General features: G+C 40.0%; 1 protein-coding gene across 7 annotated transcripts in view; it reads right to left on the bottom strand.

Moving 5' to 3' along the window:
• Positions 1 to 21,951, bottom strand: part of pde4d (phosphodiesterase 4D, cAMP-specific) — a 153,316-nt gene that overhangs the window by 12,000 nt on the left and 119,365 nt on the right. For 5 of the 7 annotated variants that reach the window (XM_063896944.1, XM_063896943.1, XM_063896945.1 and 2 more), the window contains 5 exons: positions 9,040 to 9,231; positions 7,235 to 7,271; positions 7,069 to 7,145; positions 6,584 to 6,633; positions 2,561 to 2,673 (listed from right to left, as the gene is read on the bottom strand). In XM_063896944.1, the coding sequence (XP_063753014.1) occupies positions 2,561 to 2,673; positions 6,584 to 6,633; positions 7,069 to 7,145; positions 7,235 to 7,271; positions 9,040 to 9,231 (469 nt within the window). Of the gene's footprint in view, positions 1 to 2,560; positions 2,674 to 6,583; positions 6,634 to 7,068; positions 7,146 to 7,234; positions 7,272 to 9,039; positions 9,232 to 15,631; positions 16,227 to 21,951 lie in introns of those variants that run through there. The other 2 variants (XM_063896947.1, XM_063896949.1) reach the window with 2 other exon arrangements.

The following is a 21,951-nucleotide window of genomic DNA, read 5'->3' as shown; positions in this document are numbered from 1 at the left end:
CAATTCAGAAAAAATAAAATCTAACTTTAGGGACACAGCAGTACATCGCACAATTCAGTATTGTAAAAACCGAGACGCATTAGTGGACACCAAGTATTTTCGAGATGAGGCCTTAAAACTAGTGTTTCTACCCCAAGTGGGTCAAAGCAGTGAATCAAGAGTATCTTCCTGTTCCTACGGTCCTAAATGATCAGAACCAGAAGAGACTGCAAACTTGATCGGTCATATTGTTCCTGAGGCCAAGCAAGAGGAATATCTGGTGCTGATTCTAGAAACTGCTACACCCACAAAGAGTGAGAAGGTCACAATAAGAGCATCCTAATCAAGAGCCACGGATTAACCACCACTGCAATCTAAAAATAGTATGAGAGGTATAATGAATTGTACTACATTTCTAATAAGGGTGCTAAAAAAGAGTTATCATATGGTATAATACATATTCCTTTGACAGCGATACAATATTTGTTGATATCACAAAGCCTGCAACAATTTGAATTTTATTTCAATCAATTCAGGGGCCAATTCATGTGGTCAATAGGAGACAATATCATATGACTATTTAACATTTCATAAATATCAACTCATAAAAGGTTACCAAAATAATAATTTGACAATTTTATTACTGGGCTCTGTTATGCTTGGATGGAGATGTTGACACGGATATATTTTAGTTTGTTGTTGTTTATCAGCTGCTGTGTAATACTAAACATGTCTTCTCTCCATAGTTTGAGTTCCTTTTAGGCAAACAGTTACGTCACCTTGTTTCACCTACTGTTATAACTGAGGTGACGTACATTATTTCTCTAGGTAACATTCAGAATCTAATTGGGGTCATTGCTTGGGGACATGAAAACATAACTAACTGCACTTCTTCCACACAGTAAGCAGAACAACCAGAAATGTTACCGCTAAACAACACTGCTAAAGCAAAGGTAGAGATGTGGACTTTCACAGGAATGTCACAGGAAACAAAGGATATAGAGAGAGAGCTCTTTTATTTTGTAACTAAATGAAATATATATCAAGGGTATTCCATGTTATTGTTATTTCTAATCTCAGTTCTTCCTTTATCGATTAATATGTTATGTTGAGTGTTTCATGTAAAAGTGAAGTGTGCAGGATACAGACACACAACAAAAACTATGTGTGGAATATGTAGTCACTTTATTTCCTATGATGTGTGTGTGCGTGTGTGTGTGTGTGTGTGTGTGTGTGTGTGTGTGTGTGTGTGTGTGTGTTGCTGGAGTGAGATAGCAGGCTGGTTGGGCCTGTAGCTGTTGCCATGACAACCAGAGATATCTGTCCTGGTAAGCAATAGTGAGACAGTGCAGGTTACAGGTTTTTTACTTATTTAAAAAAAAAAAACCTTTTAAATTAAGCAGATGTCCCGGTCAAGCATGTGATGGTAACATCAACAATGTGTGTGTGTGTGTGTTTGTAATATTCCTTTGTCTGTCCGTCCTCTCTGCCTCTGCTCTCCATCCATCCCCCCTCCTGTGACATCACAGTGTGACATCACCAGACCCGATCAGCATTCAGAGCGACATAGCAGCCTTCCTCTCCACACACACACACACACACACACACACACACACACACACACACACACACACACACACACACACACACACACACACACACACACACACACACACACACACACACACACACACACACACACACACACACACACACACACACACACACACACACAGGAGGCGACTGAGCATGCTCACAGCACAATTCCCTGCCTACATGACGATGCTATCACTGACACAAAAAATATAGCTCAAAAAGGCCTGTGTCCCCATTGTTGGTATAGGACTGAAAATTGCATCAAAATACATAATATAAACAACCAAATAAGGATTTTATGAAAAATAAGCGATTCAGGCTCGTGTTGATAAACACCTGACAAATGAACATGGAAAGGGTCTTTCTGGCAATGGACCACGTCACACACAGAGGAGGCAATGTCTATTAAATATTAGAATACAGCCAATAAAATATGTCAAATCAACAATCTAGAATGTGTTGAATCTCTCTACTCTTGGAAATGTTCATAATGTTGAGCTGCTCATCAGCATAATCTGTCATTTAGGAATAAACACTGTTTCTTTGCTGCTGACTGACCAAACAGTTTATTACATAGAAGGACATTGTTATATATTTCTTAATTTATATGGCTTATTTGTAGATTGACAAACAAACACAAAAAGTCAAATGTTCTTTTTACAAGCTCACTTGAAGTTATCCTGTCAGGACACAATGCTGTTGTTACAGCTAGCCACAACCACAAATACTTTTAAAACCTGTATAAAACATATGTTTATAATATATATGTCCTGTTTTCCTCAGTAACCAAACAGACCACAGTGAATCCCGGGTAGACGTTTTGGAAAATGTTTCAATAAATAACACTGGAAATGCATTCATACAATTGGGGAACTCAAGGCTTGCCAAAAAAAATCCCTTAATGAATAAGTCCCACAGATGCCTACATTTTTGCCACCATAAAGAAAAGTAAGAAGTTTGTATTAACTTTTTTTGTGATGCTTACCTTGTTGGAGGCCATCTCGCTGACGGAGTGTCTTGTTTGCAGCGTCTCCAGCTGGTCCAGACACCAGTCCAGCTCCTCCAGGGTCTCAGTGGCCAGTTTCTGGTAGGCCTCCTCTGCAGGGGCAAGACAGGAGGGCAAGGGGTCAGTAAGGGCCCGCTTCAGAGGGCTAGGGGACGGTCCAGGCCCGGCGTCTCCCACCCCACATACAGCTAAGCTGGGATACCCCGAGTAGACACATGGGTGACTCTTCATACTGGACAGGTGAGCCAGCTGCGCGGGCCTGGGGGTAGTCCTGTGTCCTAACCCACAGATGAGCAGTCACAGGTCAGCGGGAGCAGAGCTCGCTAGGCAGTCCTATAGTTCAAATCCTGGATTCTTCCTTTAAGAGCGAGTTGGATATAATCCCTGGGAGGACAGTAAAGGTGATGGATGGCAAACAGCCACCACTGAGCCAGTTCTGGGTGTCCAAATAAATGTTAACAGAAAGAGGGCCACAGCAGAGTATAGAGAGGTAACTCACAGAGAAAAAGGAGAACAAGCTATTTCTCAGATATTCACCATATCCCATACACAGCACATATATCACACTCAGTGATCTAGGTGTGTAAGGTTTTCACTATTATTCATAAGAGAGATGTAATTCCAGTCATGTAGCAGGATGAACAGCAGTCTGCTTAGCAGGCCCATGTCTGCTATAGGCGGGATGGAGGGAAGACAGGGACGGTTGAAAAGAGGATCAGAACCAGTCAAGATCCACGTCAATACTGTCCAGCGGGGAACACACACCGGATTGATCACAGCATCCTGACATGGTTAACGAATACAAAGACATCCAAAACACACACGGACGCAATCAGACACACACATGCATACACACATACACACTCACACAAGACAAAATGCTAACCAAAACACATCATAATTTTGTCCTCTTAGCCTCTCTGCTAATTAAAATATCCATGCTGTCCGGGAAGTAAAGGGTATAATCCGTAGCTGTGTTTTTAAGATAGTTTCTCCTAAAAAGATGCTCTGTGTATAGGGGGTGGGATTCTGTTGCTTCGGCGTCCCTGGTAGCCAAACGTGCTACTCTCCCCAAGCTGTACCTAAAGCCTGAGAGGACTGCACTGTGGATGGGGAAGGGAGAGTGAGAAATTGTGGACTGGAATAAAAGGGGAGTAGAGGCAGAGCTGGGAGCTCCCCATACTATGTGTGCCTGCATGCTAATATGTGTTCAGCATACAAATTCACCGAAACAGAGGTAAACAAGTAGATTGCTGACGACATGGTAAAGATGGCAGAGCGTTAGCCCTACATCAAAGCATCCTTTTCATCAGAAATTGAAGACATGCCTCTCTCAAAGTCAGCCTATGTTGAAAGAAAATGTCACCTTGTCAGAAGCCAATTAATATTGATGCCTGTCTAATTTGGGAAAGCACAAGGCTCTTAATGCTATGTGATCTAGGCTATAGGGGGCTCACTTTAGCTGTAATTCAGTAACAGCTAAAGGGACATATAAAGAAAACAGATTACAATCACATGATGTCATATCAGCTAAATGTTTCAGTTTTTTCAGTCCAAAGCCAATCATCTATAACTAGTATGTTTGGAAACATTTACAGCACTTTATTATTTCAATGCATGACTATTTAGTGTATAAACATGACCATCTCTTAACCTCTCTTTTTCAATATCCCCCTTATCCTGCCTTTTTGTCTTTGACAAATCCCCCCCTCCTCCCATAGTCCCCTTCCTCTCCCACACTCCTTGTTTCCTCCGCTGATCTCTGAACTACCTTCCTCCTCCCTCTTTTGTATCCTTTCTGTCTCTCTCCTGTTTCTTTCTCTCGGTCTCCCTTTCTCTCTCTGTCTCTCTCCCTGGTGTGGTGTCAGTGGCTGGGGTGCTACTCTTTCTGACAGCAACTGCACTGACGTCAATGACATTCTTCTCATGCTTAGTGCGACATCAGACACCGGCGCTCGGAGAGGCCACTCTGCTGCACAGACGCAGGGCTGCAGTCAAACTATGTACCGGAGCAGCTCGACAGTGAAGTCGGACTGTGAGAGGAAGAAAATGAGAAAGAAGGAGAGAAATATGCAGAGAGGGGAGGCTGGACTACAACAAAATCACATTGATGGGATATCAATTGCAATGCTTACTTGTATATGTTCTGCAGATTTAGTTACGGTTTAAAATATAATTAGCAAATTACAAAAAACCCATAATATACTTTGCAATCTGATGCAATACTAAGTAATTTGCTAATATAATGCTTGTTTCTATTTTTTTTATATGTCTTTAAACCTATTTTGTGGGGATTCAAATGATTAAGATGAAAGACAAAGGACAATCCTGGCACTCTGCCCCATATGGATAAGAAATAACTGTTCATCACTTTATCTAATAGATTTGAGGAGGCCTGGGACATAAATAACATATCCTATTTATCTGGGAACTTAAATGATTAGAATTATAAGCCCTGTTGTAAATTATCTGGCCCTTTGGTTTTCATATGAAGTACACGATGCAATATCAAGAGAGAGAAAAAGGAGTAATCAAGAGTAGTGGCCTCACTCATATTAATGTAATATCTAGAATATAAACCGACAGACTGCAAAAACATTTCGGATTGAGTGTATGGGATATTTCAGCTTTGTAGCATGAGTTTTATCCGGTTGGCTATGCTAGCCTCATAATCTATTATTATGTCTAAATTTGTTAATGAATGATGGATGCTTCCAAAAGATCTTCTTTATATGATCAGTAACAGATGACAGAAAAATGGGAAGCAGAGAGGATGGCATTGGGATGAGCACACCAGTATGATTGTGTTCTAAATATAGCACATGTCACCAGGTCCTCATATATAAGCAGAGGGGATGTATTACGATAGAATGTGATTCTGGTGAGGAATGCCAAGATGAAAAACATATGTTATACGCTTACAAAAACAACATAGGTAAAATAATAGTTTTTATCCACCTTGAAATGTTCACATATGTGTGTTTGTATTTGATTGTATGTGTGTAACGCCTTAGGGACAATGCTTCTAAACAAAACACTAAAACTATGTATTAATGTTGACTATTCTACAGTATCATTGATACGATAAAAAGCAAAGTGACTGTCAAGGACAAGTCTATTCTAGCAGTCTAATACCGTCTGTGCCATGTCCTCCTCCAACCAGAACTCTAAGAGTAGGCCATAAACATTGTGCCAGCAGAGACTCTCTATCTTGTGGTTTCAGTACATCAGACTATTCAAAGCAGGCTACATTTATTATTTATCAAAGTCTATGGTGATGGATAAAATCCTAAAACAAGGCAGAATCATGGCTCTGAACTGACATCTGTATTGTAATAAAACAACTGTACAACACTTTCCTTAACTTGTCTCTAAGAAGCTAAGTTGATTGGAAACCTGGACATCTGGAGCTTCACTGACACAGAGGTAACATCCACCATAACGCAGCTTTTAGAAATAAATAAGCTGGGTTCACAAGCTGTCTGTGATTTTCTGGCAAATGATGTGATATGCCAACTTGGTAAGTCCCAAAAAGTAAAACGAACGTTTATTCCAAAGTGAACAAACCTCTGTAACTGTTATAACCTTTGAAGAAGATTTTACAGTGCAATATGTAATAAATGGTTTAAAACACACTAACATGAGCATATATGATAACATTCAAAGTGTTTTAATTTACAGCATTTGTCAACAATTATAACCTCTCTTATGATGACATATTTTATCATAGTTATTGACGATTACATTAATAGTTATATCTGCCTCTACATTAGAGTATGTTATTTACCATTTATTGTATGCCTATACAATGCCAAATAATTGGACTTTAAATAAAGTATCACCTCTAATGCTTACAATAATAATAATAATAATAATAATAATAATAATAATGTTTACTTTTACTTTAACATTATCTACTCCTTTTTCCAGTTGCACTTCTTATCATGCATACACAAACACATACACTCATCGAGGACACAAGCCATTAAGCTGTCTACGTACCAGTGAAGGTGGTCTTGGGGATGGGGGGTTGGTTACACATGGGTGATCTCCTGTCATGGTGGAAACAAACACACACTCAGATATTTCCTTACCAAAACAGGATCAGCAGTGTTCATCAAAACAGTTTCTTTATAACTCTCTATATGACTCTAACCATTAAAGGAGAACCATTTCTACACATGTAGGCAGCACACTGTAGCAGAGCAGACCTTCACAGACAACTGTTATTGTAATATTCAATACAAACAGCAGAGGGCGAGCAAGGCCAGACTGTGAGTGAGCACTAGACACAGTGCAGGTAAGTGCAGCATGTGAATACCTGAACATCTCTGCAGATTCTTACTCTGAAATGGACTGTCATCAAATATTGTGAATCGCTGGCATGTTGACCACAGCTGTCTGTAATAAAGTCACTCCTCCCACTATGACAGATTGAACTTCTGTTTGATACACAAAAACAAAAAAAAGTCAAGCAAGCAACTTACTTATTGGACGCTCTGTCTTGTTGTAGATTAGTTAATGCACCAAAGTTGTTTCGTACAGTTCTCAAGCTTGCCAGAACCTGTAGGGAAAAAGTATCATACATCAATTAATGACAAATATGAAGACAAATAAAAAATAAAAACATTTTTATTGGGCTCCAGCGCTCACCTGTGCAAATGGCGTTACAATCATATCGTCACCATGACTGAAACACACAAAGAAAGTGGCTTTAACGTTAGCTGCAGATCTACAGTATATTCATATTAAGCAACAGGGGAGTGTGCTCATGTGTTGAAAGGGTCAAGGGGAGGAGGGGGGAGGAGGGGGGTCATCACATTAGATTAGTTTCAGCATCTCTGGTGCACTCCATCACAGTGACATGTTTACTCATCACATCAGCCACCAGCTGAGGCCCTACGTCACAGTGCGTTATACTTGTAAACAGTTGGAGGTTTCAATAAGGGATGTGATGTGTGTTTCTGAACACATAACGGTGAGCATGTTCCTGACTTTGCTCTGTTTTTCAGCCCTTGGACACAAGTGTAAGAGTCCTGCCAAAGGGAACCTCAGTGGCATTGTTAAAGGTGTTGATAGCCTTACTCATTCATCTAAAGGAATCTTAAACAGTGCACTTTGAGTCAGAATCTTACTGACCTCTGAGCTACATTATGACTGTGAACACTGTCAACATTTGTTCAGGTGACAGCAGTGTAATAGTGTCACGGAGCGCTCCTCCTACTGCTCTGTTCTACCAGGCCGCAGCCACGTCATGCACAAACCCACTGGAACGTGAGCTGACACGTCTGGCATGAAAGTCAAATGAGACTCAGGCTTGTCATGTGCTCCTATCACAAGACAAATAGGAGGTATTTTAAGTAAAGATGAGGGGCCATGTTCCCTTTTAGAGTGACAGAAAGAATGTTTGTGAACAGATAAGACGAGAGGCAAGAATAGGAGATATGATATGGCTGGTCACCTTTTACTTTGCCCTTTTGGGGGCACATGCAGGCTGTCCTAGCTCTTTTTCGATATTTCCTTGTAAGAATTTAGATGTATCTTAGTGTTTAAGGAAGCATGCAATCAAAATCAAATTTTAACGCATTCAATTTGGTAGTGTTGAATTATTAATTTCGCATGGAGAGCGTTTAAAACATTTTGCCTTCTGCTAGCTATCTCAGATTTCCTAATGTATGCAATTCAGCAGAATAAAACATGAAAAAATGACAAATAAAGTACTATGTTTTTTTTTCAAAGTTAAGGTTTAAAGGTTTTCACCATTGTAAATAGATAGTGGTCGTAGGTCAAGAGAGGGCCATGGGTTTTTCACTCGAGCAAAAAGCTGCATCAATTTTGAAATATAAGGTGACTGCATGACATTGTTTTTCATTCTTTAGTCTATTTGTCTTTCCTTCAGGCGGAATTGAAATGCTATATTTTCAGTCAATATTTGTATTTCCTGTAGCAGTAAGTGAACAGTACGTGTAACTGGATAGCTACCACGGTGTAGGAAGAGAGGAATGTGCTATTGATATATACACTGAGCCAGAAAATACCAGCTGGTGTGTTTTACCATCATGTCTGCAGTCTGTTATAGTTGCAAGGCAGTGGGGAGTTAGTGTTTAAGACAAATGAACAAACCAACACAGATCACAAATCAAGACCATTATTCTTATGAGTTACAGAGACACAACTGGCAATTTGGCAAACAAATATCAGTCACACAAACCCTGCTTGTGGACACTTTGTGACTGACCACCTTGTTTATGCCCCTGAAAATGGCTAAAAATAGATGTGACACCACACAATCAGCATTCGGTCATGCACACATCCCACTGGGGCTAGCTAGCTGTGTGGCGGCTTTGCTACTGGTCTAATCAACAGCATGCCATGACACAGATTCAGGGAAGCAGGAAAAAAGGCAGAATTAATCACATTAGGCAAAATAAGCACAATTCGATATATATTAGACTCACATGTCACTGGCAATGGAGGAGTTTCGGGACATAGACTTGGGCGAGAGGTCGTAGTCACTGTCAGAGCGGTAGAGGAACGACTCTCTCCGTTGGCTGTGGACAAAATTGGCCTGCAGGATGAGGCCTGAGCCCGGGCTGGCCATGGGGTCCAGGGGGCTGCGACCTGATGATGTGCCATTGTCCACATCGAAGCTACATATGTAGGAAAAAGAAAGGGAGAACGACACAAAGATCAGAATCAGATTTGGTATAGCTAATACTTATTGGTTTTGTCATACAAGAAAAAATGTTAAACATTACTTTGAGGACAGTCGAAAGGCAAAGCAACATTTGTGATCATTTTAAATTGTCCAAGCCAATATTCCTGGTGAGGCATCTCTGATCTATTTCAACCGTCAATGAAAATAGGTTGTACTTATAGCTGTGTGATGTGGCTCGTCCTTTAATGGCTAAATAAATCAAAGTACGATGCAAATATTAATTACACATTAGAGGTCTTGATATCTTTAGAACTGACTCGCATTTTCCATTGCAGCAGTAAAGGCTTTGCAATGCACGTCCATATGTTGCTGTTAATTGGCTGTATGATCACACGCTGTGTAATAACATATAAATAACATGACTTCCATGTAGGCATGATGGCACCAAGCTACTCAAGCACTGCTGGGTGACGTCAATTTGATTTACCATTTGAAATTATAATAAATCCGTCACTCCTTATCTGGCAGATTATTGTGTGACTATGATTGACGGAAAAATGATTAGCAGCATCACAAACTAATGCCGCAATATTCAAATCTCCCTTAATACAACTACAATTGATATGCTTATTTAAACTGTGCACAGGGCCACAGGGAATACCTCTGCTCTAAAATGATGCTGACTCACTGCTGAAAGGAGTTTCTAAACCTGTGACACTTTTCCCACTGGGATGTCATGATGAGTCCGTAAGTCTCCTCAGTGATTGTTCGCCCAGGTGATGACTAACGCCAGTCACTAGGGATATCTGCCTCATCGCTACAGCTTTCAAGCAATCCCTTAATCCCATTCTGGTGTGAATGCTAAGGTCAGGGGGGATTCCCCCAAGTGCAGAACATAGGCGTTGGGATAACGTCCCACTTTGCCATCACCATCATCCTCACTACTGAAAACAACCACAAGCTTAATCCAATATAATTTATAACTTTGCCAATACAGGACACACTGTTACCGTTAGTGGTGTGCTTATGCATGCAGAACAGCAGAGGATGTTCTAAGAACAGAGCAAATAAAGTGAGGGCATTTTTATGTGATTTTGCACATGGTAGAAACAGCTCACTAACACATGGGTGTGTGTATAAGGTTTACGTATGAGACAAAGATAAAGAGATACAGATAAAGATAGAGAGATAGTGAAAGTGCCAAAACACAAGATCCAGCAGCTTATGTTTCACAACTGATTCATTCTCACACTTAGTATGACGTCACAGCCTACAATGATGCCCAGCCGAACCCCTGAGGGTGTGTGTGTGTCACAGTTTTACTCCAAAGACATGCCCTTTTTCTGGTTAATCTTTGCCACTTTTTCCTGAGGTATTGCACCAGCATTGACATCGCAATGGGAATGTCTGGCCTTTTCCCTGCTTTGACACAAAGCAGCAGGCTTTGATGAACAAGCATGAGCTTGAAAAAAAGAAAAGAAAAAAGGACAACACCCCATATGACTGTGTTGTGAGACTCATCAAAAAGCACAAGTTCAACTCTTTAGTTTTGAGAGGATGGAAAATAAATCTAGCATTACTTAGAGGCAGACAAAAAGAAGCCATTGTTTACCCAAAAAGGGAGTGATCCAAATCCCAGATATAAATAGCAAGGGAGGAAATATTTGATGTACAAACACTAAAGGGAGATTGGAGAGCTTAGATACTATCTTTTGAACTTCATACATTTTTAACATTGTTGAAAAAAGGAATGGAAGATACACTATCTGCAAATCTGCATTGATTTGAACTGATATTACGTTTTGCAACGTGCTCAAAAATGACTATTAGAGCCCCAGCCACAATTGTTGAGATATTTTAATTTGATACTTCTTTCAATCACGTTGCTGGTTGCTATCTGATCATTCATAACATTATCTTGGACAGGCTTTTGTCTTTGGACTATACATTTTATTAAATATTTCCAAAATCCAGGTATTGAGTGTTTAAAGAATGAATGTATCTTGAATAATCTGTGCAACAATCATATTTTGCGTAGACTTGGCAGACGATAACAGACACGAGGGGCTGATAGCTAATCTTTGTTGCAATCAAAGCCTGCATCATATCTAGACATGGTTCACTGAAAAATGATAACAAAAGTAAGATAAAAGTATTGCAGTAACGTTAATAGCTACAACAGTCTGCAGCTTCGTTAGTAAAGGGAGAAAATGGCCTGCAGGGACAGTGTTTCCCACAAGAGTACAGTTTCATGCTGGAGTTTAGGTTACAGGCAAAACACAAGGAGTGTAGTTGCTAGAAAACTCCAGCTGTACTGTAACAGTGCGTTGCTATGTTAAAACAATCAAATGTTGGCACTGAGATATCTGAGTAGTGCCTATTTGGACTTTATTCTGTCATATGCTGCTGGGCCTCAGGACAAAGCAAAGCACTTTTATCCTCTCTCTCTCTCTCTCTCTCTCTGTCTCTATCCATCTCTCTCTGTCTCTCTCCGTCTCTCTATCACTTTTGACTTGATCTTCTCTGTCCTTCTGGGTCTGCCTTTCAATCGCTCATTTGCACACACACACACACACACACACACACACACACACACACACACACACACACACACACACACACACACACACACACACACACACACACACACACACACACACACACACACACACACACACACACACACCAAATGGCATAGATCAATGACTCGTTTTCAGCCCTAGGTCACTGGAGCAATTATAAACACCACAGGAGTTGATGTGATAGCTCTGTGAGGAGACATACGGGAGGAAGAGGTCAGGGCATAACAGTAATTGGCAGAAGATAGTGAGGCTCTGCTTTCCAAAGATCTCTCAGAGTTGGTGGACCAGCAAATGCCCAGCTATGCAAGAGACTGTACGTTTTAACATGACATTTCTGTCTCTTTACAAAGTGCAAAAAAGCACAAACAAAAGTGAAAACTTTCTCTAACCACATTTCACTAGAACTTGAACTCAAACTGGAAATATTTATAAAAAAATTGTCTTTAACTGTTTGAAAAGCGTGTTGACCACCATAGAGCACATGGAAGAGCCATGAAAGAGCTGTGTGTGTGTAGGTTTGTGTGTGTGTGTGTGTGTGTGTGTGTGTGTGTGTGTGTGTGTGTGTGTGTGTGTGTGTGTGTGTGTGTGTGTGTGTGTATGTGTGTGTTTGTGTGAGAGAGACTTTTTTGTTTTACTTCTGACAAACACAATGTCATTATTATGGTTGAGCAACATGGGACTGTATATCTGTGTATTTTATTTTATGTCCTTAGCCTGAAAAGATTTAATGAACATTTTGGGAACTGAAATTATATTAGTTCACTGTTGAAAGTGGGACAAGGTGTGTGACATCAGCATCTTTTAACTACTGACCAAATTGTGTCCGTTCAATATCAAATGTATGCATGAGGAATACATGCAGAGGATGTTCTAAGAACAGAGCAAACAATGTGAGGGCATTTTTAGTCGGTTTTAAGGTTGTGAGAATATAGGGGATTGCCTATTCATGGTTTGGTTGTGTTTTGTGGGAGCGATTTTAAGAGGAAGAAGTAATTATGCTTTTCAATAACATCCTTTTGCCGTAGGTCTTTAAACGACACACAGGACATTCCAGGCATACTTTCCATGACAAATGAAAAGGCTAAAGATGTGCTTTCTGTTCTGGGATCTCTCTGAGTAGCTGTGCTGAGTGAGTGTGAGCTATAGTTGTGGGATATTTCGGCCGTCTGCTCTTTGTTTGCGCTCAATCTTTGTTCCGAGTGTTAGATCAGAAGCATGCACATTCACTCATACACGTGACTCCATTGGGCTACATGTTGGTATTCTCAGCACTGGCCCATACTTATACACACCCCTTCTTAGTGATTGTTTTTTGGCAAATAAGTCAATAATGTCGGCAGGGTGGCTGGTGAATTTGGTAGTTGACAATGTTTCAAAGTCTTTACTAAATTTCAGCTTCTAATAAACTTTCAGGATTTGACTCTGCATAGCAAGCAGGACTGAAAAAAGGTTGGTATTTTTCTTAAAGCTTTTGCTCTCTCTTATTTCTTCTCTTTTCTTGCCCTGTCAAAGTCAAGTCAAATCAAAGTCCACTTTATTGTCAAAGTTTCCACATGTGTTATACAGTACATACAGAAAATTGAAATACCGCTTCTGGCAGTCCCACAGTGCAAATATAAACAAGAACATATAACATAACAAAAGATAAGAGCGCAGAAAAAAGGGGGCTAAAAAGGGGTATAAAAAAGTAATATATACATATGTTCGACTGTGAAGTACAAATAAAAAAAACATCTTTTTTTTTTTGTTGTGGTACAACTTTAGTGCTCGCTGTCATACAGGAAATTCAGTCAATCATGAAAGACATACAAAGAGGTCACTATGGCAATGCAGCATCAACTTGGGTCACATTGTTCAGAGCAAAGCAAACCAGTCGTGCTTCTGTATACATAAATGTCCACTCGACCATGAACCTATTCTCAGTCCTATTCATCATCTCTGGTCTGAATCACTTAATGTCAAATTTGGAAAATATGTTAGATAACTGGCATGTTGTCAGGTCTGTGAGAGGAAAGATAACAAGTAACCTTCAACATTTATCCGCCTGAGATGCCCGACTGCAGACTCACAAAGGCCAGATGCAAGCACTTGAGTTCAAAGTAAAAAAAATCCCATCTTCACCATGCTTTATCTCAGCGCACCTAACACACTCAGGAGGTTTTAAAGTGGGAAAGAGGGGCTACAATAGGTGTGAAGCTAAGAGGATTTTATAAACATCGGATCATTCCCTCATATATCTCCTCTCCAAAACTTAAGCTCACTTCAAACTCCCCGTACACAAACCTGCATTTACACGGTTGGTGGAGCAGGGTCTAAGTTAGTTCACGTCAGGGGGCACGTCATGCACCAGGACCACGTCACTGTCATAAATACTTGAGAACACAATCACTCATGCACGCACACAAAGACTGTCAGAAACCCAGGAACAACATACACATGTATTTAAGTTGGGTTTAATTGACTTATCTTGATGAGAATTAGCCAACTTAGGGAGATAACACTCACCTCTGTCTGCATTATACATGCACACATTGCAAAACACCCTCACCCTAACACAAACAGCTAATCACCAACTATCCCCAACACAAATGTACTTAGAAAGCTACTGTAAATCCTGTAAGCTCAGCGATAACATTATGAAAGACAGAGCGATGATGAGAATTAGTGAAAGAAGCCTTGATACAACAGTAAATAACAGCCGTGAGGAGGGAAGGCCAGATGGAGGAGGCGGTATGCTTCTTACAGCTGAGTACTGTTCTTGGTTGCCATTCAAGAAGATGGCTCACACAAAGCTAACATTGCCATATTCCCAGCTTTTAACATTAGGAAAATCTCGAACCTTAGTATGTGATTTCTGTGTAGATTAAATAGGCTATACATCTTCAAACAACAACACATTTACTGTCTAAGATTTCTACCGCCTCCATAGAGAACCTATGCCCTCAAAGACCTAATTAGTATGTCTTCATTTCACACAATCGTCATTTCCTGCTGGGGAGGTTGTAGAGCAGATTAATAAACCGACAATGTGTGAACACTGTGAACCCTGCAGGGAGGTCCCACATGCTGCTGGGCAACCACAACCCCCCACCCCCACCCCCATAAACATTGCATATTTGTCCAGGGTTGTTCTGATCCATTTACAGCTCTGCCTCAGAGTACCACAATGAGAAAACTGTGAATATTACCTTCTAATGCTAAGGCTATAGGGCAGTTTCTTAGTTGGAAATGAGTGCTGACAGGAAAGGACAAGTTGAGACAGGAGGGGGAGGGCTGGGCAATGCAAGCCCCTGGCATTGCACTCTGCATCCTGCATTTATCTGGAGCCATGTGCAGACAGGAGAATGTATACAGCGATACAACACATTCCTCAATGTATGATTTGCCGCCTTTCAACCTTGTGTTTCAGTCAATTTTACAGACTGAGTAGATAGAGAGTTCTAACAAAAGCACGCACCAGGGTCATGAGAACTACAGCAAGTGCCTTGTTCTTATCGAGTCTGTCTGATGAGAACGAATATAGTTCAGGACAGAACAAACCTCATCCGACTAAGGAACATGTCATGCAGAAACATAAATCTACAGGGTTCAGCATGTTTCTGAAGCAAGTTTTGATTGAAAGGAAACTGATGGCTTTCAGGGGATAGTTGAAAGATCCACAAACACACAAAGCAAAACAAAGCCAGCAGAGAGAAAAGACGAATAAGAAAGGAGTTGGGAAAAACAGGCGGATGGAAAACAATAAAAATAAACACAAGCTCACACACAGGATCAACATGGAAATGTAGCCAGTGGGACAAAGTTCTTTACCATATTCCCTCAGTGTTCTTCAATGAACTGGTGGAGCGCGACCGCGGTTTAAGAATAATACTCATGATCTGGCTTTTCCTTCCACATTACATCTGCAAACACACACACCCTGCGGGCCACACAGAGCCCTCTGACCAGCCCTCTGCTGGGGTCTGTCCACAGCCCTCACAGTCTAAGGTGATCCAGCGGGAGCTTCCTTCCCTCAGCGTCAGTCGATGGGAGTGCAGAACCAACACTGCTTCCAAGATTATTCCACACTGCTTCTCCTTGAGCTGCAATCGTTTGACAGTAGGTGTTTCTTTACCCCCCTCTCCCTTCCTCCTTTCCTCTCTTTCTCTGTCACTCACTCGCTTTTCTCTTTCTTGTTACTTAAGCGTGTGATCTGCCTTCCCTAATGCAGCCATGCACACACTCATGCACACACTGTTCAACTTTCTCACTCTGCTCCTCTCTATCACGTCCCAATGTTTTTTTTTCCTGACTGGAGGAAATAAGATCCCCTCCTCTCTGACGTTCGTTCCCCCTCCCTCCTTACCTCTGTCTCTCTTTTTCTCTCTTTACGACTGTGTCCCTGCCTTTGAGTTAGATGCCTCTCCTGTGCTGTCTCTCTGTCTTCCTGAGCTGCAGCTTGGGTATGTCTGAAGTGGGAGGGGTTGTTTTGGTTGTAGTAATTCCTTGAAGGGCGGGACTTGTATCCTCCAGCAATCCTAACAATCGCCTCAAATGCCAATCACCCGGCTGCCACAGTACCCTAAAACTAACAGCTTAAGCATGTCAATGATCTGGAAACAGTGTACCAAGATAGTGCTGGCTTGCTTTCAACAAATCCAAAGAGAGAAGTGATTCCTTGAGAAAAGGGATGTACAAACAATATGTTCTCAAGCAGGAGTTAGAACTACATGTATACATCGTTTAGAAAGTATTGATACATGTAAGCACTAAAAACACTTGAAATAAAGCAATACGTTTTCAGATTATTTACCTATTAATCGTAGCCAGCAATGTAAAGCTAACTTCCAAAGTTTTGAAACGTTATTGTATAAAGCAAAGCAAATTTCTAAGAGTTTAAACTTTGTATTATGTAAGGTATAATAATCTAAAAGTTGTATTTGTGTATTTGTAAAGTTTGAATGTATGTATATATATATACCTTTAAGTTTCAATTTATAAATTAAGCACACCAATAGAAGCACTTCAGAGCAAACACTTTACTGTAGTGTTAGCACTCTTAAGGAAGGCTCTGCGGCTTAAATCTGTCACAAAGTCTGACACCCTTTTTAAAGCCACTTAACGCTACACTAGGCACAGAAGAGAGAGAATAGCAACACACATCATACAGGTACTAAGCTTACCTTTTATTTAGCAGCATTCAAAGTATTGTGTATCGCTTGGAGTCAAGATTTGTGTGCCTTATAATAAACCTATTTCAGCCTTCTTTCCAAAGACTTATTATTATACTCCTCCTAAACTCTCCTTTGTGTCTTATCATACCCAAGGCAGAGGATGTAGTTTTCAAATAACAAACATCATCAGTGTTGTTGGCAACACAATAGAATCACCGGTGTGTGGAGCTCAGATGGCACTGTCTGCTGTCAGAGTTTCTGGCAAACAAGCTAACATTAGCATCCTCCAGCAGGCAGGCAGGTGTGTCAGCTGTCTGCATGTCAATCACACATAAAGGGGTAGAGCCAGGCACGCTACTCCACCTCTGTTTGCATGTGTTTTCATGAGCTTCTAGGAGGATCACAATGGGAATAAGATATATATGTATGCCTGTGCTATTTTAGCCTGGTATACAATATAAACAATGTATATGCCTACACAAACATAAGGATTTTTTAAAGCCTTATCCTGCATCTTAACATCCTGCTCTTGCACTGCAAACATTAATTATTATTATTATTATTTTATTATTATTATCATGTTTTGGGGATGAAGTAAGAAAACTGCCCAAGTTTATAAAGACAGCAACAAAGAGGGAGTTTAAATCAAACCGACAACAAAATACAAACACATGAACACAGAAGCATCAGCATACAGATTATGCCAGCCCTTTGATTTTGAGAGCAAAGATATAATTTACTACTCATCAATACTGCAACTGGCCGTAGGCGTGAGTAAGAGGAGACGGACATCAGTCCGTGGATACTCCTCTGTTGTGGCCTCTTTGAGAGTGATGGCCTCAAGAGAAAGAGCAGCAGAAAGGAGTTGCATCCATCTGCAGCTCTTTTAAAGGATGAATACATTGCTCATTGCACCCGATCACTGACAATACTATGGTCCGTCTACTTCATGAAGACATGACGTAGATGTGCTTTCATGTCTCGGAAGAAAATAAGCAGAACTTAGAAAACAGCGAGACAGATGACGTTTGCTAATTTCTTGATTACGCACATGCAGACAAGTTCACATGCAGTAACCTGCACAAATGACTCATGGACAAACGCATGGCCACTTTATATGCAGACACCTTTAGCAAATAATAACAACTAATTAACCTCAAATAAATACTTGTATGTGCACAACAATTAAACCCTGCAAATTTAATTACAAAATTGAATGAAAAGCAGATCGCTGTGTAACCCAGTATTGATTTTAAATAAGTTTCCTTTCATGTCACCATACGTCCATCGGTTTGAAATTTCAAACCAGAAAAAATAATGAAAATTATTTAATAAAATACACAATTAAAGCTTTTCTTGCTGATACCTCTGGAGGAGTTGATACCATCTTTTTTATGTTGATATAAAAATATGACCATGTGACCACTTGAAGTAAGTAACACTGAGTAAACTTGGAAGAATGGTGGAGTTTATAGCTTTGTGAAAGTGGTGAAACTAATCTTATTACCACGGTCTGCACATTCCATGGAGCCAAGGAAAGAACAAGAAAAAGGGAAAAGCTTCCTTATGAAACTCTTTCCTCGCTTACAAGATTTGCAGATGAAAACCTAAGATGAAAACCGACAACTAGATGAAATAACAAATGTAAATTCTATTCATCCCATGTACTTGTTCAGGGTTCATGTGAGGAACTGAATACAATTGTACTACATTTTTAAAATAACCAGTGATTAACCTCTTCAGCATACATAAAGTCTGAAATGAGATTCAAACTATAATTTCTGGTTTTCCTCCATATACTGTCTCTTTTACAAGTAATGTAGCACATAAGCCCACCATGCACATAGACACACACTCAAATAAAATGGCTATTTACTTTTAGGTTACACTACTGCCATTCCCAGGAAGCAGTGATGTAAGACACAAACAAAAATAATGATCCTGCTCAACAGGAGTCAAATGTGCTGCAAGCAGGAATGTGCTTCAGCATGAATTCAATCTTACTCAAACTACTTTCATCACTATGCAACTCGATGTACTCCAGAAAAGATCAGCCTCAGTTTTAAAGACAATGTAGTTATATATTGTATTTTTTTGTTGTTGTTGGAGGTGAAAACTTAAAATATACCAAAAGAAACCTATGCAAGCCTCTTGTTTGTGTATTCCTCACCATTATGCAGTACAAAACTAATTTCCTCCTGGTAACTATGTTTTCCCAATAATGTATTTTTGTTCTTTTGCATGGATCAATAACAGCATTGCTATTTCTTTTTTAGTACATTTTAATTTTCAGTTTTTTTTGTTCTCTTTTATATTTTGGAATTAAAAAGAACACGTAAATAAATGAATGACTTCATGAATTTAGTGAATTATAAAATCGGTAAAACAGAGGCATAGTTTATGTAAGAGGAGGTAACTGCTATTACACAAATTGGAGACAAAATGTATATTGTTAATGGGTACTTATTAAACACTTTTTGTGTCATAGTATTAGCAACACTTAATTATATGATATATACTGAACATGTTCTGTGCAACTCAGAGAACCACTGCCACCTAGTGCTAACATTGGTAAAATTGTTGTCATAAAAAGCAGTTGCATAGATTAAGCGACCACAGCAATTGACAAAATGATTGATTTTGTTTAATAAAAGGCCTCTCCCAAGAACCATGTTCAGTAAAGGGTGCAGATAAACACACTCGGTGAATGCTGATATAAATAGCACTTAACTGAGGAGCAGGCAGTGAGCACAGATGGCTGCTACACAGTATTGACAAGCCTCCATCCATATCTATATGTCTACAAACACCACCAGCCATTACCGTTGTTCATATTAAAATGCCTTAGAGGTACAAACACAATGTAACTTTATGTTAATGCACAGACACGCTCATCAGATGATAACACATTTAAGTTTTGTCTGAGGTCGCTGAGTACATATGAGTCAGATAAATGCAGCATGAAAATGAGTCTAACAAGGTCTTAACATTTTGTGTGTGAGCGTTAATGGACAGAGAGTGCTCTGATGATGAGCTTACGCTGTGCTGTGGTTAGTGAACAGACCTATCCTCTTCACCACCTTGATGCTTTAGGCGATGCCTGGATGGAACCTGCTTAATTATCATTTACCTGGCTCTCAACCGTGTTCGGTAAAAGCAGAGTAGCTGCTTCTCATGGAACACATAGAGACACAAACAACCACACACACACACATCAGGTGGACAGTACACTATAGGTTGATCACTATAGGTAAACAGCAGAGTTACAGCTGCTACAGAGCTCTAACAACACTAGCAGCGACCAAGCAACCACCATTTACACAAAGCTTGCTTATGAACACTGTTCCAGCTCTGTGTTGTCCAGGTGGAGCTTTTCATCAGATAATGTTCTGATAAGAGAGAACACACACTTTGTGTATATTCATGCAAGTCATACAAACACTTGAATCCACACATAGTCACATGCACCCAAAGAGCAATAACAACGACAGATTCTAAGCTCAGCTGACTTTCAGCTTCAGCAAGTTTCCCTCCTGTGTTCACTTCTTACTCTCCATCTCAACTTTCTACATGCAAGCAACAGGTAGATATTACCTCTAGAGACAGAGCAACACAAACAAAGCTAGAATAAGTAATATCTGACTATTTACAGAATGTGGAACAACTAAATAGTTCACATGAAAACAAATCCATACAATCCTTACAAGACAAACAAAGGAAGGTCACATCACCATCCAAAAGACAATCATACCCTCTCCGGCCACGAGGTTTGATGTCGATGGGCTTGTTTGTTGCGAAGGGTGAGCCGTTGGAGCAAGCATGCCGGTAACGGGCTATCCTTTCCAAAGAGAGATAATCTGAGTTCACAGGTAAACTCATTTTTGTGAGGCTCTTAACCACTGCCGCACACTGACTCTCACTCACTCACACACACACACACCCACCCACATACACACACACTAGTGTCAAAGAAGATGTAGAGAAATAAATGATAGAATGAAAAGCCTGATGAAGCTTACTGCACAGACAGGAGGGAGGGGCGTGAGAGGAGAGGGTTCAGTATAGGTGTGTCTTAGTCGGGAAAAAGATGGAGCGAGAGAGAAACATGCTGGAGAGGGAGGAGCAAAGTGCAGATGTAGAGCAAACTCATTTGTCATTTCTCTCAGATAACCATCAAGAGTCAGTAGTGGCTGCTACATCGTATGTTTATAGTGATATTGTAGACTTGCTGCAGACTTACATAATCATGTTATGCAATCTCTGTCATGTAAAGCTTCATGGTGGATAAGAAGAGCAAGATGAAAAGTGTACAGTAAAAGTAAGGCAACAATGACACAATAATTGTCATCTTATATCACTTTTCTTTACCAGATGTATAATAAGAAGCAGAAGTTTTTTTCATAAAGTACTTCCAATTGCATGTAATGCTAGAGTATGCTAGTAATGCTAATCAACACTGCCTGCTTCTCCATGCACACTGGGATAGATTGTGGGTTGGGTGTGTTCGATTAATTTGTTTTGATGTTCACAAAAACCATATTGATGTATTGTTGCAGAATATCAAACTCATTATTCCTTACACTTTTAAGAAAGTGCTTTTATCTCTGTTTTCCATCCATTTTTTAAAATGTGGAGAGTCCATCTAAATCATTAGCTGTCATGCAAATCTAGTTTAATTCACAGTGTGATGGGAAACCAAAAAACCTAAAATAATATTATTATATAATAAAGACATTTTCTCAATGAAGCTAAATATCACATGACTTGCAAGTCAAATTAAGTGCTGATCAGCACAATGGTGAACAATACAACACAGATAATAACTACAACTATTATATTCCGTAAACTGTTAACTACTTGCAGGTTGAATAAAAATATGAAGTCCTAAAACAAAGAATGATATCACCAATTCACTGAGCCTGGTCTCGTTTCCCAACATTTGGTATTAACTGAAAGCCACCACTAGGGGGGAGCATA

This window comes from Eleginops maclovinus, chromosome 12 (genome assembly GCF_036324505.1).
Source record: "Eleginops maclovinus isolate JMC-PN-2008 ecotype Puerto Natales chromosome 12, JC_Emac_rtc_rv5, whole genome shotgun sequence".
NCBI classification, from domain to species: domain Eukaryota; kingdom Metazoa; phylum Chordata; class Actinopteri; order Perciformes; family Eleginopidae; genus Eleginops; species Eleginops maclovinus.
Note: the sequence above shows the minus strand (reverse complement) of the source record. Positions and strands in the feature narration are given on the sequence as shown.